Below are 16864 nucleotides of genomic sequence, written 5' to 3'. Positions count from 1 at the left end.
ATTTTTAGCCACAATATCTCTGTTCGAGTTCAGTCCCTGGGACCTGCCTGGCCGCATCCTGGTAAATACAGCTTTGTCTTTGTCACTCTGAACATGTTCCGGAGAGGGAGCAAACAAAGCTGCTTTTCTTGTGACAAAAATCTTTTTGACAGTAAAGTATAGCCAGGCAGAGAGCTAATACCTATCCACTGACTTACATTTTAACCCTCACGGCCTTTAACAAAGATCTAACATGTGGGCATCAAGAACTCAAGAGTGATTTCAAGAATGCAGGCACAGATGTTATGAAAGGGACCAGATGTCCACCCTGAGTTGGAGCAGCCACGTGAATCGTGAACCTCATGAATCCCCTTTCTTGACAGTCCTGTTTTCCAGTGCATGGACTAATCGAGTGGGTAACTGCCTGGAAACACCATTAGAGACCGACTTCTGCATGGGTTGGTTGTTCAGCCGAGGAATGTGCTCTCAAAGCACCCACAGGTCAGCGCAGAGCACCGAGCAGTGAGCTGACGGCAGCTGGGGTGCTTCAGTGAAAACACAGCAGTATCTCCAAAGTGGTTGTTAGACCATAAATTACAAGAGATGGGACTGAAGGAAGCGAGCCATCTTTTGTGTATGCCCTCACTTTGGCACCAAGCATCTCTTTGACTTTCAGAGACTCGAGTGTTCGGTCTGCATGAGCCTCTTGGTACAGATGCTGCTCATTTTGTTTGTCAGTGAATAGGTGAAAGCATCCAAAAGCACCAGTGCCAAATTCTCCAGTGCCCGGGTATTATCTGCACAGAGCTGCTGTGTCTAGGCAAAGCTGGTATTTATAAGGGCTCTGGGGTGGTGAAGAAATTAGGCAGCCTGTGTAAGGGAGAAGATGTTTTAGGCCATAAAGGGGGATTGATTTGTGGTTATTATTGCTGCCTTTGATCTGCCAACAGGGATCTGAAACTAATCCACCAGAGCAGCACAACCCTGATATATAGTGCCAGATGGAGATGCCAGAATAGGTTACTCCCGCTGTCTTTGATGCTGCCTTATCATGAAATGATAAAACAGGTAGACAAAGCAAGTAAAGGTTAGGAGAGTGTGCACTGAAGGAAGGCAGCTGGCTGTGCAAAGTGGCTGCCAGTTGTTAGAGCCACTGCAGGATCAATTAGCCACTCCCAGCGTTATCCTAACCCGATGAAAGACTGGCAGAGCTGACCGCACAGAGCTGCTGCTTGGTGTACAGCATTTAACATCCACAGAAGTGAAAAACAGTGCTTTGTGTAAGGACTTTATTCACCGTGAGTTCATGCTTCACCTATGAAGTGTATCAAAAATAAATCTTACTTTATAACTTTGTGCGGTAAGCAGTGACTGTGGCACAGCTGCTGAGATGTTGGTGGGGTCTTAGCACTTCTGATTTCATTTTGTTTAGGCATTCAAGCAATTTGGGGCTTAGTAACACTATTAGTTCTCCATAGATCTCACGGTGATGTCAGTCAGCATGCCCATTGCATAAGAAGAGTTTTATATAGATGTTGGATCGATTGGCAGGGAGTTGTCGATAAATGTATCTCCCAGACACTGTGCAATTGACAGGCTAATGAAGTGCTTTCGCAGCGACAGAGAGCTGTTGACAAATCTTTTTCTGCTTTGCTTTCCCCATTTCTGCCCTGGCATTTCTCATAAATCTGCTCCATGCCACAAGCTGAGGAGAAACCAGGATGGTTTCGCAAGGGGGGACCCATTTGCTACCCTGTGTGCTTAGAGTGGGATTTTGCAAGCATATTATTAGCCTGAGTGGTGGGGAAGCAAAAAGAAAGGACAGTAGTCAGTCAAAGGATCACGTTTGCCCTCTCTGCAATGTGTTTTCCAGCATGTTTCCAAGAAGATGCAGAGCAGGTTTGTTGCTTCCCATTGCTGCCCTCTTTCTGCCTTTCATTTTTTGCTGTGCCATGTACATTGATTCACTGCAAACAGTTCCAGCGCTGTGCTCCTTTTCCCCTAGCCCAGAAGCAGATGGAACCTCTGGCTTATTTTGCACCACTCGTTAAGGCTCCTGTGGGTGCCTTTTGCAAATGTCTGATGACCAAGCAAAGTCGTTCCTGGCCTTTTAAGTAAAAGTTCCATATTTGTTCCTGTAACTCACTGCCATACGTAAGCACCTACAATTTAGGAGGAGTGCTGCCTACCTACAGCAAGAAGATGTTCAGCAAAACCCATGCATAAGCCTACCTTCCTTGTAAGAGAGGCTATTTTGGTTAATGTGTGCAGCAAGGAACTCGGAGTGACTCACTGGCACTAGCTGTTACAAACAGTTGATGAGAAGACATCATTTTCACTCCAGTGCTCATAACCAGCCTAGATGTTCTTCGTATGTTGCTGTGTAGTCTGGGGCTTGTGAGCTGTACTGCAAGCACAATTTGCCTATTTGCTTGCATCGAAAAGCTTCATAATAATGGCTGTGAGTAGATGATTTAAATAATGAAGAACATGTGGTTTGACTGGCATCATAAAGCAGTGTTTGGTTTTGCACAGTTTCAAAGATACGCCTCAGTTGCTAACACTAATTACAACGCAGATTATGCCAAAACCTCTGTTGTGATTCCTAGCCGTGAATAACCTGAAGATCTGTGCGTTTCTCAAGCTCAGTGGAGGGCTAAAATACAAAATGTGATTTTCAGATGAGAGTATTTCACAGGAAAGCCTGTGCTGTACAGTGTGCACTAGTAGACTTTCAGTTTTTGTATACAGCCTGCGTGGCAGAAAGGGCCAAACCTTGCACCCACTGAAATCAGAAGCAGAAGGTGGTGTTTTTCTTGAAATCAAAATCAGGCTGGCTGCATGTTGCCGTTTCATTTTAGTGGGCATCAAGGAAGAAAGGAGGCCTTCAGAAGGCTCCGAGTTCTTCATGCTGTGGGCCTTAAAACAGCCTGAAGGCAGCTCAAGAAGCCATGCAGGCTTTGTGATGCCAGGACTTACTCTTTCATGTCCATTGCTGTCGTTTTCAAAGAAGGATTTTTTAAAAAGGTGCTACTGGTGCTTTCCAGAGTGGTGGGCACCTTCTGGCTTTGCCAGAAGCCAGCGTGAAAATCTGCAGGAGCAGGGAGGATTCACACAGCCGGTGAGACTTCGTGTCTCACCCAGCTCACCCAGCACTGCGGTATACAAATCAAAGGAAAATATTGCCATCAGGAAAAAATGAGTATATTGCAATTTGTTTCTAGTAGTCAGAAGGAAGCCCAGCCCTTCCCTCAAGGTGTTAATGGCATGAAAACATATTCTGCGATTCTCCTGTTGTTTCAGAACCACCTCCAACTGCAGATAAGTTTGTTTCACAGAACAGAGCTTGAAGAAGGAGGACAAGCTAAAAAAGAAATGGTAAATATTCAAACAAATGTTCATGTCGTGTTGCCTCAGGAGCTGGTTCAGTTTGCTGATGGCTCAGTTTTAGTATGGTCTGAGTAATGAAGAGCTGACTAGTGAGCCTAGTTTGGTGTAATTCCCTGAGTACTCTTGAAGCATAACAAACCCAGAAAGACTGTAATGAAAAATAATAGAGAGGCAGCTGGGGGCTTCACTTATGATCTCTGCTCATTACACTAAGCGACATTTTCATTGCAGTGTTACCATAAAGATTATTGGCTGCCACATAGCACCGGTCCCACCTGAAAAGATTCTGGAATAGCTTTGTCTGCACAGTAATAGCCGTGGAAAAACACCAAAGATTTGCTCGGAACCCAAAAATTGTTTGCCAAGTACTAATGGTGTGATGCTCTGTTCAAAATTAGTTGGAAAATGGGGTGAACACTCTCTATCCTCTTATTACGTGGTATCTGTGTGACCACCTTTGATCTTCTGCAGGAGATGTACAACTGGGAAACCAATGTGTTCATAATTTTTGCATGAATAGTGAAAATGATTTTGAAACTGTCTTTGAATTTCCTTGCTCCTCCACACGTCTGTGGACCTGTCTGAGCATCTGGAAGATGGATGTCGTTGGCGTGTTTGTGCCAGCGTTGGCCAGGGGTAGCTGAAAAGGGTGGTATTTGGCAACTGGGAAGAGATTTCATGAGGAAGAGGGCAAAATTCGGTTTACATTGGCCTGTTATGCATGTTCAAAAATTCAATCCAGGAAGGCTCCCCTGGAGCAGCCTTTCTGGAAGATGCATCCAACGTGAGATGAGCAAAGCCAACTCAGGTGTGTGAGCGAAACTGGGTTGTCTGTGATGTGCAGCACTTCACATGTGGGAATAAAATGGTCCTTTGTACTTCCATGCTTTACTCTTTTCCTTTGCGATGGTCTCAAAAAGAAGTGTTTCCTCATCTCTTCACCTTTTTTCGAGTGGTGCTTTTGAGCAGCTCAACCCAGGGTGCTGAAGGAGCTAGGGGATTCATGCACCAGTGGCAGTGAGCAGCTGCCCCTTATCCTTCTTCCCTGCTAGCAGCAAGGCAATGCACAAATTTGGAACATGTATATGTACAAATAGTGTAAAGATGTGGCCAGCCATGAACACACAGGCACCCACACAAACCTAGAGCGGACAAGCAACAGCCTCACATATGGATTAATGCTCAGGGAAAACCCTCCTTCAGGGATCGTTCTGGTATCAGGCCCCAGACTCAGTGAGTCCACCATCCAGACGCCTGAAGTTTGCTGATGGGCCTCACATGTGCACTCCCAGAGAAAATGCTTGCACAGAAGATAGTTAGAAACAGTTTAGGTAGGACAAAGTGGAGGTGATTTGACGCTGGGCTTAGCCGAAGAAGCGTGCTGACCAGCCTCCTGCTTACGTGTCATTAGCTTCCTTTATTCGCCACCTGGACCCTGATGCATTTTCCTGCACTTGCCCTCTGCCATCTATCTTGATTCCTCCCTCCCACTCTCTTGGCCCTTCCCTTAAACATCTCACAAGTCCTGTATAATCCTTAAATACCTTTGCTCAATCCCCAAACTCCCTCCTATGCCACCTTTGCACGATCTTTCTAGAGCTTGCATGGTGCTCTGGAAAGAGTTTCTTGCATGGACCCACCTGAGTGGGTTGTGCAGCAGGACCAGGGCTTAGTCCTTCACCTTTCAGGGTCTCAGGAGTAGTGGGTCAGGGGGACTAGATTGCCCAAGGTCATTACCATGCAGTCTTTGAGTCTATTTTGAGTTGTCTCACCCTGGGAGAGGTGCCTGAGCCAGCCCAGCGGAGCAGGACACCAATGCAAGCCCTGCCTATGGAGAAATGTGGTCCTGTCTTCTCCCTGCTACTGCCAGAGAAATCAGCCGTCCTCAGCGTGCAGCTGAGCAGGCTCAGGTTAACTCAGACACTTCAGTATTTGCTTAAAAAAAGAATGAAAAGACTGTGTATCAGTATTTCCCCAGAGTCCCTGTTCTCTCCGTGTTATTGGTACAATTTGTCTGGTTACTGGGGAAAAACTGTGTACCTGCCAGACACAGAGTAACTTAGAGAAAGTTCCTTGGTTTGCACTTCGCTATTTTTACCCTGTTTTCCTTTTTTTTAATGTTAATTAGATGCACAGCAAAATGCATGTAGTAAATCAATAATAAAGATTATATAAGGAGATATAACTGAGCAGCAAGTCCCTTGGTGTAGCAGTCAAAAAGGAAAATGAGCACTGCTTTCCGTAAGCCCAGAGGATGCCATGTGGACAACAGCATTAAAATAACGGAGTGAAGAAGGCCGCCTTGAGGATGGCTCAAGGAAGCTGACTGTGCTGCAAGCCTCTGTGTTTTCTGCCCCCCGTTCTCTGCCTCTCTGGGGTTAATTTGAAGCAGGCAGGTGGCCACAAATACAGACCCAGCAACACAGTTTGGTGAAAAGGAGCCAACTTGGTTTATCTACTACATGCTCAAGGTGTTACAGATACGTAAACACAAGGGTAATGATGATACACATGACTTCAGTAAACACAACACACTTATTTCTAACATGACTGGTCTTTTTCCTTCTTGCTGATGTGTTTTTCTCTGTAGCCACCTGTCTTGGCTTTTGCCAAAGAAGCTGATCCTGCTCACGCAGATTCTGCAGCTCTTGGTTCCTTTTAATTCATTAGATAAAGGGTGTCCTTTGTTCTACTGGGTGCCTTGGTCCTCAGGGTTTGCAGCTGATGGCTTTTGCTGGCACTAAATTGTTTCTTTCTGGTTGTGGGTAAGTGGGAAAGGGCCACTTGATCTGTGAAAAGAAAACATGGGGGAAAAGTTTCCATTGAGGCCAGTGGGAATTCTCAGCCATGGGGTTGGGCTCTGACCTGTGCAGTTTCTCCATGCCTGGGGTGGATCCAGGGAGTGGTCTGCTCACTGATCCATCTGAAAGGGGGTGTGAGAAGGTAGATCAGCCCTCACGGGTGCGTGTGAATCCCTGGTGAGAAATTCTGTGTAACTGAGTGTGATAGGACCTTATCCACATGCAGAAACAAATTAGTTTTCCCTTCATAGAACCTTAGAGTGGTTTGTATTGGAAGGGAACTGAAAGACTGCCCAGTTCCAGCCCCCTGCCGTGGGCAGGGACACCTCCCACCAGACCAGGTTGCCCAAAGCCCCATCCAGCCTGGCCTTGAACACCTCCAGGGATGGGGCATCCACAGCTTCTCTGGGCAGCCTGTGCCAGGGCCTCACCACCCTCTGAGTGAAGAATTTCTTCCTAATGCCTGATCTAAACCTAACCTTTTTTAGGTTAAAACCATTCTACCACCTTCTATCGCTACACTCCTGGACAAAGAGCCCCTCCCCAGCTTCCCTGTAGTCCCCCTTTATGTACTGGAAGGCCACTATAAGATCTCATAGGAGAGGTGCTCCAGCCCCCTGGTCACCCTTGTGGTCCACCTCTGGACTCACTCCAACAGCTCCATGTCCTTGTGCTGTGGCCCCAGAGCTGAACGCAGGGCTCCAGGTGGGGTCTCAGGAGAGCAGAGCAGAGGGGCAGAATCCACTCCCTCGCCCTGCTGGCCATGCTGCTTCTGATGCAGCCCAGGATACAGCTGGCTTTGTGGGCTTCAAGTGCATGTTGCCAGATCATGGTGAGCTTCTCATCCACCAACACCTCCAGGTCCTTCTCCTCAGGGCTGCTCTCAGCCTGTTCTCCACCCAGCCTGTATTTGTGCTTGGGATTGCCCTGGCCCAGGTGCAGGACCTTGCACTTGGCCTTGTTGAACCTCATGAGGCTCTCACAGGCCCACCTCTGAGGCCTGTCCAGATCCCCCTGTATGGCATCCCTTCCCTCCGGCGTGTCCCTCCTTGGTTTCTTCAGGCTGCCATTTCATTCTTCTGGGCTAGGTGTATTTTTGTTCACTTGTTTTGTTTTATCAACTTAATAGAGTCTGTAAATGAAATCTTTGTGTTTATCTTGTTTTTTAAAGGTACAAATATGGGTACATCCTCTTCTTCGCGTGTGTGGCCTGGGTCCATGGAGAACCCTTTTGTATGCCTCTCTGGCTTTGTGTGAAGGCTGAGATACTCATTGCTCAGCTCACTGGGTGTTCAGTAGGTCCAGTTTTCAGAAGACAGATGCCCATGATCCGTGTGCTTTTGAAAAAAAATCTCTCTGCCAAAAGCCACAGTTCCTGTAAGGTCTTTCAAGCTGGATGTGCAAAGTCATTATCCAATTTTGCAAATCTTGGCCTGTACATTTTCCTTTAAAACAGATATTTTTTGCAAGATTTCTATGAGCTTCCAGCTGTGCTCCTGTAACAAGCCTCTCATTTAAGGTACTCATTTCAAAAGGCTGCTGGCCTCAGAGAATATAAGGAGATGGCTTTCTTTTATTACTGTATATTAATTAAAGAAATGCCTGGCACATACTTGGAATTCCTTTTTTGGGGAAAAAAAAAAGTTCTCCTTAACATTCAGGAGTTCGAGGAAGTCAGGATTAAATTAACCATTTTAAGAGCTGATGTCTGGCAGAATTAAGATCATCTGCAACTGCCAGCCCTATGGGAGAGCAGATGTTTATAAATCATAATTACTTCAGCTCAAGTCTCCCCACACGTATTTCTCACCTGATTTGTCTCCTTATATGACTGGCTGGAGCACGTTCCCTCCACAGCTGCAGTTCAGGCTGCTGAGTGCTTGTGGTGGGACTGGAGGTGCTGTGGTGAGGAGCACCACAGGGAGCTCCTCAGCTCAGGGCAGAGGTCCATCAGGGTCCGTCTCTGACAGTAACCCCCAGGGAAGGAGCATCAGAAACTTGCCAAGTAGAGACTCATTCTCTTCTTCAGGCACAGCAAGCAGAAAGGGGAGAGATTGGGGTTGAGGGATCTGTCAGAAGGTTGCCCTGTGGGATGAATGGTCAAGTGGAAGGACAGTGGGGCTGGCCGGTGAGAGACACGGGATGGATGGACACCTTCTACACAGGTCAGTGTAGAGACAGTGAGCCCCGGGACAATTTTGGCTGAGTACTTTCTTGCTTATTGCGATTTGGAGTGTTTTTAGGCAGGAATTCGCAATAAGTCAATGTTGGACTGTGTGACTCAGCCGAGTCTCTAAAGCAACGCAGCTAACAGCTTGTGAGTGTGTGCAAAGTGGGAAAAGAGAGGGAGTGGTTTCTCTGGGCGGACTTCATCTAGCATTTTAAAATACCTAAATGTGAGCGTCTGCGTGTCAGCTGGCTTCCCACTGTCCACCGTAGACAGTGGAGATCTGTAACAGCATGTAGCAGCTGAGCATCGCGCCGCAGACCCTTGTGTTTGGTCAGCTGGAGAGCTCTCAGCCCTGCTGGCTGTATTAGCAAGGTCTCCACTGAGTACAACATGGGCTTGGGCAGCTGGCTCTCCACTCATCCTAAATCCTCTCCTTTTCTGAACCATGTTCCAAAAAATGAAACTAGCTACAAACTAGAACTTCCCCTGCCTGAAGAGTTTGGGTGCTGGACAGGACAGAATAGCCTGTGCTGGGGTGGCCAGGTACCTGCAGAGTGTCTCTGTGCGAAGGTAGCAGAGGAGGACCCGAGAGAGCCCTGGGATTCCCAGTGCTCTGCCTGCTGATGCACAAAGTCTCCTTGAAAGGCAACATGCAGGGGCACAGGGGAAGGTGGTGCCAGCTCCACCTCTGCAGGAACTTTGGGTTGTAATGATTATTGGGGCAGGTGGAGGGAGCAGGGCAGTATCACAGAGGAGTGTCATAGGGCTGTGGGGTGTCAAGGTTCGAGGAAGTTTAAAATGTTAGGGGTACCTGAGTGAGAGTGGGGAGTGTAGGAAGACAAAGCATTCCAGAGATGGGAATACTGGCCCAGTTTTACAGTGTTTTAAGAACGGCAGGCTGAATAGCCCAGGCACTCACCCAGCAGCAGGCAAGGGAAGCACCGTGCCGGTGCCCGTTCAACAGCACTGCCTGAATTTCTGAGTGTGAAGAAGAAGAAGCCGGTACACAAGCAGATGACAGGCAAAATCTGATTTTTTATGAAGAAGTTTGCAGAAAGCTTCAGATGATGAACATCTCTGACACTATTGCCATCTGCTCTCAGAGCACTCGCAAACAAGGGGCAAAAAATTAGCTGAATAAAATGAGTCACTCGTGTCTGTGCTTCCTTATTAAGAATCCTAAAGCTGCAGCTTGCCATCCGAGTGTGCAAGGAAACCAGATATTTGTATCACTTACCCATGTAATGTTTCTCTTAATATAAATCATTTGCCTTACATCACAGAATAAAAATAAGTTATTGGTAAGCTACCAAAATAATACAATACTTGCAAAGTAAGTTTCACACAGACACAAACCTGTTTTCTCTCATGGGCACGTCACTGGCAAATTAAACGCCTGTATCTGTCTCCATCCTGGGAGAACACGTGGCTGGAGAAGGGAACGTGTCAGCAGCTCCCACAGGAGAAAAGGCCAGGCTCAGTCACACAGCGGACGTACCAGAGGAGCAATAAGCCGTGCAAAAACTGCCTGGGCAAAGGCATCTTGCAGTAAGTGCTTGAGAGTTAAAACTAATGCAGGCTAAGCAGCATGTGTCAGCCTGACAATACTTCTTTCAGACTTTGGTCTCTCGTGGTATCATTGCTGGTTTATCCTTTCCCCTCTCTTGGTTCAGCACATGAGCTTGGGTTCTGTTCTGTGGAGCTCACTGGAAATGCCCATGGCAGAAAAAATGCGTGATTTTGAAAAATTGAGCAGCACTGGGATCTCTCATGTATGTTTCTCAGATATCTGAAAACAATATCTTTCCAGGATCATATCTGTCTATGCCTGTCCTTTTTATTCTGCATACTCACCCCTTATGTCTATTACAGACAGAGAAAGTGATGTATTTTTGTGGCTAGTTCTTGAAATCCTATTTCAAAATGCTTAAACTCAAGAAAGCCAATGTGTGCATCCAACGCATTACACCAGTTCACTAGTTCACATGAGTTCACTCTTCTCATCTGTGGGAGAACGTAGCCTTCAGCTAGTGAGTGTCACGTTGTGCAAGAGAGAAAAATCGGAGAAAATTGTGCTGAGGGGGATTTTTGAAAATGACTCTTTTTCAACTTTGTGAATTTTAAATTCAGAGATTTCAGTAGCAAGATTTTTTGTATGCTTTCAAGCTGCAAGGCTTCGTGCCTGGGCTTATACTGTAAATTGCAACATTTAGCAATTTGTAGTTTAATTTAGAAGGATCACCTACTTTCCTAAGTGTTTAAGTAATGTGGCAGTCTGTGGTTATTGATTCTCTCTGAATTTATTACAAGAAAGCTGTATTCACTCTCTCCCCTTGGGAATGCCCCTCCTGAACTGCATGCTTGCTAGTGACAGCTTAGACCCCTGATACATAACCAAAGACCTTGCCTAATATCCTTGCAACTGCTCAGGGAATTTTTATTAAGTAAAAGCATCATTAAAGTCGACAGAATGATGAAGTTTAATGAGCATCTTTCTCACTTGATATTGTTAGTTTTGCTGCAGCAGCCATAGTGCTCTCATTTGTTACTTCCAGTGGGGCAGATAGAAAATGCAGGGAGAATTCATTTGTGTTTATATTTGCATACAAAGAAACATTTATGTTCATGAGAGATGTTCGCTTTGAAAAATGTATACAAGGAAAGAAAGCAACTGGAAATATCTCTTTGAGGGTTTTCTGCATTTTCTGTCTTGCATTTCATCTCGCCTTTCACATAATGAGAAGGCTGCATGCAATGCTGTAGCTGCTAAGTCTGCAAAGGGTCAGCGGTTTGTGAGCTGTGATTATGATAACTAGCTCCTGACTTGCTGCAGACTGCAAGTATCTCAAGTATTTATTTGCAGTCTGGATTTTACTCCTCAGCCCAGACTTTGGGCTGAGAGGTGTGCGTAGTGTTCTGCCTGGAGCTATACCACGAACCAGTCATGTTCCAAATATCAGGCATGAAGGCACCTGCCGTATATTATCAGCACTTACCTCACAAATCTGCCTTAAAACAGTAAGAACAATTAATCTTAGTATTGCTGTCCCTGTTTATCGAGGCTATCTGCCCTTGCCGAGGGTCTTGCCATGCAAGCAGCTATGTCGAGGTTCCACCATGCAGTAAATTGCCACCCACCAGCTGAGCAGCGAGGCTGTCTGCGGGCATGTTTTAAGCTGACCCACGGTGCTGAGGACAGCGTGCGAGTGCCTCAGCCCAACGTGTTTGACTTCACGGTGATGGCAGAGCAGGAGCATGCACCCAGCCACTACAGCTTGGCTGACAGACGGTGACTTACAAGCTGTGCTTTCCACGGCTGCATCCTTCCAGCAGGTATCGAAGTCATTAAGGACTGTTTGTGTGAGCTCCACGTCTGTTATAGCCAAAGGGTTTTAGGTTCTTGTGCAATTTGGGTAGTTGCTTCTCCATGTGGATCAGTTCAATTAGGGCTGGTTGGTTTTGTTGTTGTTTTTCTGTTGTATTTTTGTTTTCCTCGGGAGCTATAAAAGTAGTGTCTGTCATTGTACCAGAAGTTCATTGAAAATCCGGAATTCTCTTTTCCCTCGTGTAACAGAAGGCAAATTCTGTCCCAGAGGCATTATCACAGTCATTATTGTATTTAAATGTTGTTGTGACACCATATGTCTCCTTGTATTTGATGTGTGCAAACACAAGAGAGAGAGTCCCTGTCTGTGAAGGCTTATATAATCTAAATACGTCTGATCCTTGCTCTTTGCATAGCAGACTACTATGATAGATTGTAATGCATTTATCTTCAGCCGAGACAGCAATGTGCAGCTGAAACTTACTTGAAATTTTGCCAGAGAAACCTAAGTAGATTTGTTTGATTGGTTTATTTCAAACCCAATAATTACTCTTCTGATTAAGTTTTGGTGCCCATGCCCACAAAGTGGTTGGACATGAAAATAAGGCAAAAGAATATAAAAGTGCTGCAGGTTCCTGCAGCTCACACAGATCTACTACTACAAACATAGTATTTGCACGGTGATAGGGAGGGAAGTGCCAAAGCACCAGCAGCACTGAATATTGTAAAGGAGCAAATATCAAAGAAAAACTGCTATCAGAACTACTTACAGGTATATTGGGATTTTTACCACTTAACACATGAAGTGGCTGCTGGACCTCATTCCCCAGTCAAAAGATATTGCCCAAGTAGACTTGCCAGCACTCCACAGTTGATTCAAAAGTGCCAATATTAAGTTCTACCACTTCAAAAGATGCATGTAGTCAGTAGAAGTCCCACCACACCCTCCTTTTTCAGAAGTAGTTCACTAAATCAGAGCTCTGCCAGTCCACAAGCTTTAAAATTTGCACTGAGAAAGCAGAAAATGAGAGACAGAGTGAATGCCAAAAGCATTGACTTGAGTGGGAAATTCATATGACGTTTCCAAAGCAAAAAAGTGGAGCCTTAACCAAAAAAGGGGCATATAACACAGTGAAAAACACACTGAAGCCATTCTAGTCCTCTCTGGGTTGGCACAAACAGGAAGCTGTGGGCAGCAGTATGCTGAAGACATTGCAATGTTTTTGTGTGTGCACGCTCAAATAAAATGGATGAGTGGATTCTCTGTTAATTCAGTGCTTAAAGTCCCAAGTGGGGACTTTTATTTATAGGAAAAAACTCACATTCCACTCCAGTGTAATAAGGTTTAGTGGGTAACGTTGGTGGTAGGGAGATGCTTGGACCAGATGATCTTAGAGGTCTTTTCCAACCTTAATGATTCTGTGATTATTTTTCCAGAGCGCAAAAAAAACAACTTGAATGTTAATTAATTATTTGATTAACTCTTGGTGTTCACACAGTAGAAGCATCTATTTCCACTTTTCTATTGCTGGCTTCTCAGAGTTAGGAAATTATTGCTGACAGTGGCTCAAATGCTGTGCCACTTATCATTGAGAAAAAGATGCTTCTTGTCCCCTGACTCTTTCTACCTTGGATCGGTTTTTGATGAGACAGCCTCCTTGAATGACAGCGAAAATATTTCCGTGCTTTCCAACAATGATAGTATTTCCTCATACCAAAACATCCCCTTCCATATCTTCCCTCTCTCATCTCACTTAATGCCTTCCAAAATGGGACAGGTATTTAGGATGGACGTTTGATTAGTACATGTGCTGTGCTGGGATAAAATATAGCCTCTGCTGTTGGGGCTGTATATCTTATGAAAATAGGTGTATTGGAGCGAACAGTCAGCATGCAGTTATCACAGGCATTCAGGGCTCTCTCTGCATCTGTCAGGAAATTTCTCGTTGACAGTAGGTGATGGCACACATAACATTTTGGTAAGGTGAAACTGTGGCTTAGTTTACAGCTGCATTTTCTTTGCATGGGGCTGTTCTGGGTAGAGTACACCTTGACAGCAACCCGTTTAGCAGCATGATGTAGGCTGCTGAGGTGAAAACAAGTGCTACTTCTCCTCCGTGCTCTAGGAGAAGCTCTAATCCCATTCTGCAATCCAGCAAACCCAGGGCTGAAGTATCCTCCAGGTACTGTGAAATACTAAAGCCGAGGGCAGGTGGTAGGTTTAACCTCCCAGCTTCAGTATGCCTTAGCTGAAATCTCTCTGCACCTGCCATAAATAGCCCCTCCAGAGCCGTGCTGCTGTATACACGGTGACTCCAGGTACCTCTGTTTGGATCCTTGTTCAATGTCTCTTGCGTACAGTTGACCAAGACCTATGCCAGGTCATGTCTGAGAAGCAAGGCCAATCCCCTGCCGCTGAGATGAGTTTCAGCCTGCAATGCTGAAGAGGTGACTTTGTGTAAAGAGTCACTTTATCTCCGAGACGCCCACTCGGGCCGGTAGCCATGGCAGAGCTGTGTATCAGGTCATGCTCTCTGGACAAGCAGGAACAAACATGAGAAACTAACTCAGTCCTGACGTGACTAAGCAAAAGCAGTGAAAGGATCTGTAGCTGGTCCTTGTTTGCCACAAGGGCTGGACAGATGTGCGAGCTCTACACATGGACGTCAGTGACAGTGTGCGATGAACCAGGGCAGCTCGCTTCCTGAGGGGAGCTAGGGCCTCCGGGGTGCCGCAGACACCCGGAAAGGCAGGGCCCAGCTTCTGTGGCGACAGCACTGACTGACTGCGCTCCTGCACATCCAAAGGCAGTTCTGGGAAGAGTTGCTTGGCCCAAAGCCCTTAGGCCTGTTGTGTTTCTTGAGAAATGTCACCAGAAGGTGGAGGGGCAGTGACACAGGGAGGGGCAGTGACACAGGGAGGGGCAGTGACACAGCGCTGTTACCTTTTCAGTAGCAGAATTCCTGTCAGGTTTTAGACATCCATCTTCAACCCTACTGGCAATACTGTGGGATCAGAGCGGACGCCCACCAGCATGAAGCTGAAGCATTAGCAGGGGGACACCTTTCAGAGGGGGTTCAGTATTTGTGTCAACATCGCTGGTGTTTATACAGCTGAATGAGCAGAAACAAAGCTCAGCTCTGTTCCCTTTAGATACACTGACACCCCTGCAAAGTACATCTTCAAAAAGCACTCTATGTCAATATGGGAAGTTAAGTTTGAGCTGTGTTTATTTTTGGTACATTTTTAATTTAGTTTAATCAGGATTACTCATAAATTATCTATTAATTACTATGTGATATTTAGCAAGATCCTCTCAGCCATGTAGTCTGTTTAGTGTTGCTGTGAATGCTAGCTGTCTTAATTGTAGGATACTTTGTCAACATTTAATCAGTGGTACTTACTAATGTGGCAGTGATGTGTTGGTAGCTGTCCCAGTACTATCAATCATCTGTGAGCAGCAAAGAAGGCTGTGACACCATTGCTCTCTGTCACATTATCAAGCCCTTGGGTTTTCTAGTTAGGGATGATGCTCACTTTGCTCTAAGTGGGCACTCTATCTCTCCAGCTCAACCCAATTTTTGTCATTGTCGACTCAAATACGCATCCTCACAGCCCTCTGAGCCTTGATTCCCTAACTGCAGAGTAAAGGTCGCTAGTTTCTGAAGGCAAAACTGATTGCTCCTTCACTGCTCCAAAGGCCTGCTCTTCACGGTGTTACTCCAAGTCACAAAAAATCAGTAATGTGGACTGCAACATGACTTTTAATAGAAAAATGAGTGTGTTGAGACAAAATAAATGTAATGACCTTCCTTTTTTTTTTTATATCTAGTAACCAGCTGTGTTGTTTAATATGCTGCAGATTAAAAGCCTATATTTAATGGTTATATCACAAATATTCTTTGTCTTATTTCCTTACAGTCTTTATGGCAGACACATGCAGGCAAACCCTGAACCTCCAAAGAAGAACAATGACAAGTCGAAGAAGATCAGTCGTAAGCCTCTGGCAGCCAAGAACAAATAAGTCCCCAGCTTGTGCCTTTGTTTTTATATCTTTTATATCTCTTTTGCATGTGCCTATAGTATTCCAACACATTTCCTATAACTTATATCTTAAGGAAGCAGAGACTAGAGTTAAAGGCCATTTACTATGTGTGCTGCTTTAGAAGATTCTGCTTAAGGAATACAAAATTACACACTCTCCTAATTATGGTCACATTTATGTAGCCATTTAATATATCACTGTCAAACACATTTTAGCTTTTCTATTTATATGTACATTAATGTCCTCTGTTCACATGTATCACACCCTATTAATACCAGGTTTTTTGCACTTACACAATAATAAATTTCATATATTATTACATATGATTTTAATAAAAGCCTCTATTTGTCTTGTGTTTTTATTTCTGTGGTAGGACTTCTGAATAGTGATATTCTTGAGGAACGTAAGTGTCCAGTTTCCTGCAATGTGTTAATTTCTTTTGTAGGAATGTGATAGCATTTTGTCTGATACAAGTTGGTTAAAATGTAAAGCATTCTGCTCAATAGTGAAAAATTTTAATCAGTTTCTGTTTCTCTTTTGCATTGCTGTGTCCTGCTTTTTTGCCTTGAAGGTTATTTTGAAATCAGGGAGTAGGGGAGGGGAGAGAGGAAAGAAAAAATATATATATATCTGTGCAAAGAGCTGCCAATTGCCAGCCTCAATTTGGGGAAAGAGAGCTTTCTCATTTGAAGAAAATGGTATTTCTGCCAATTTTTAAAGTGATTTTTTTTTAAGCAGAAAACCCAAATAATGTATTTAATCTCTGCCATGAAAATGCTTGTATTGAAGAGGTGTTCCAAATGGCTGTTGAAAATGCCACAGGTGCTATATTTATCTGTACAAAGCCCGCACCACAACCAAGCTCAGAAGCCGCAGGTTGTGAAGTGATTAAACAACAAATTGTTTAACATCTGAAGTAGCTTCAAGTCTTATCAGTGTGAGGAAAAAACAATAATACAGGCAGTGATTTCCAAACAGTTTTAGTCTTGCAAGAGCAAAAGCTAACCAGGAAACTCAAGGAGCAAGAACAGGTATTTATAACAAGATAGGCCGAGTCAGGACCTTCCTGCTCCTGATTTCCACTTTCATGGATTTCATACCCGAGCAACACAACCTATTGCTGAGTTTCTGGTGCTGTCCAGTCAGCAAGCCAG

At 45.0% G+C, this 16864-nt stretch overlaps 1 protein-coding gene across 3 annotated transcripts in view; it reads left to right on the top strand.

Moving 5' to 3' along the window:
* RSU1 (Ras suppressor protein 1) overlaps positions 1-16047 on the top strand; it is a 97175-nt gene extending 81128 nt beyond the window's left edge. For all 3 annotated transcript variants that reach the window (XM_027450694.3, XM_027450693.3, XM_038175507.2), the window contains exon 9: positions 15587-16047. In XM_027450694.3, coding sequence (XP_027306495.2) covers positions 15587-15689 — 103 coding nt within the window. In that variant the 3' untranslated portion in view covers positions 15690-16047. The remainder of the gene's footprint in view (positions 1-15586) is intronic.
* Positions 16048-16864: the final 817 nt, after the last annotated feature.

Source organism: Anas platyrhynchos, chromosome 2 (assembly GCF_047663525.1).
Source record: "Anas platyrhynchos isolate ZD024472 breed Pekin duck chromosome 2, IASCAAS_PekinDuck_T2T, whole genome shotgun sequence".
Classification (NCBI taxonomy): domain Eukaryota; kingdom Metazoa; phylum Chordata; class Aves; order Anseriformes; family Anatidae; genus Anas; species Anas platyrhynchos.
The sequence above is the reverse complement of the archived record's forward strand: the minus strand, read 5'-3'. Positions and strand labels throughout refer to the sequence as shown.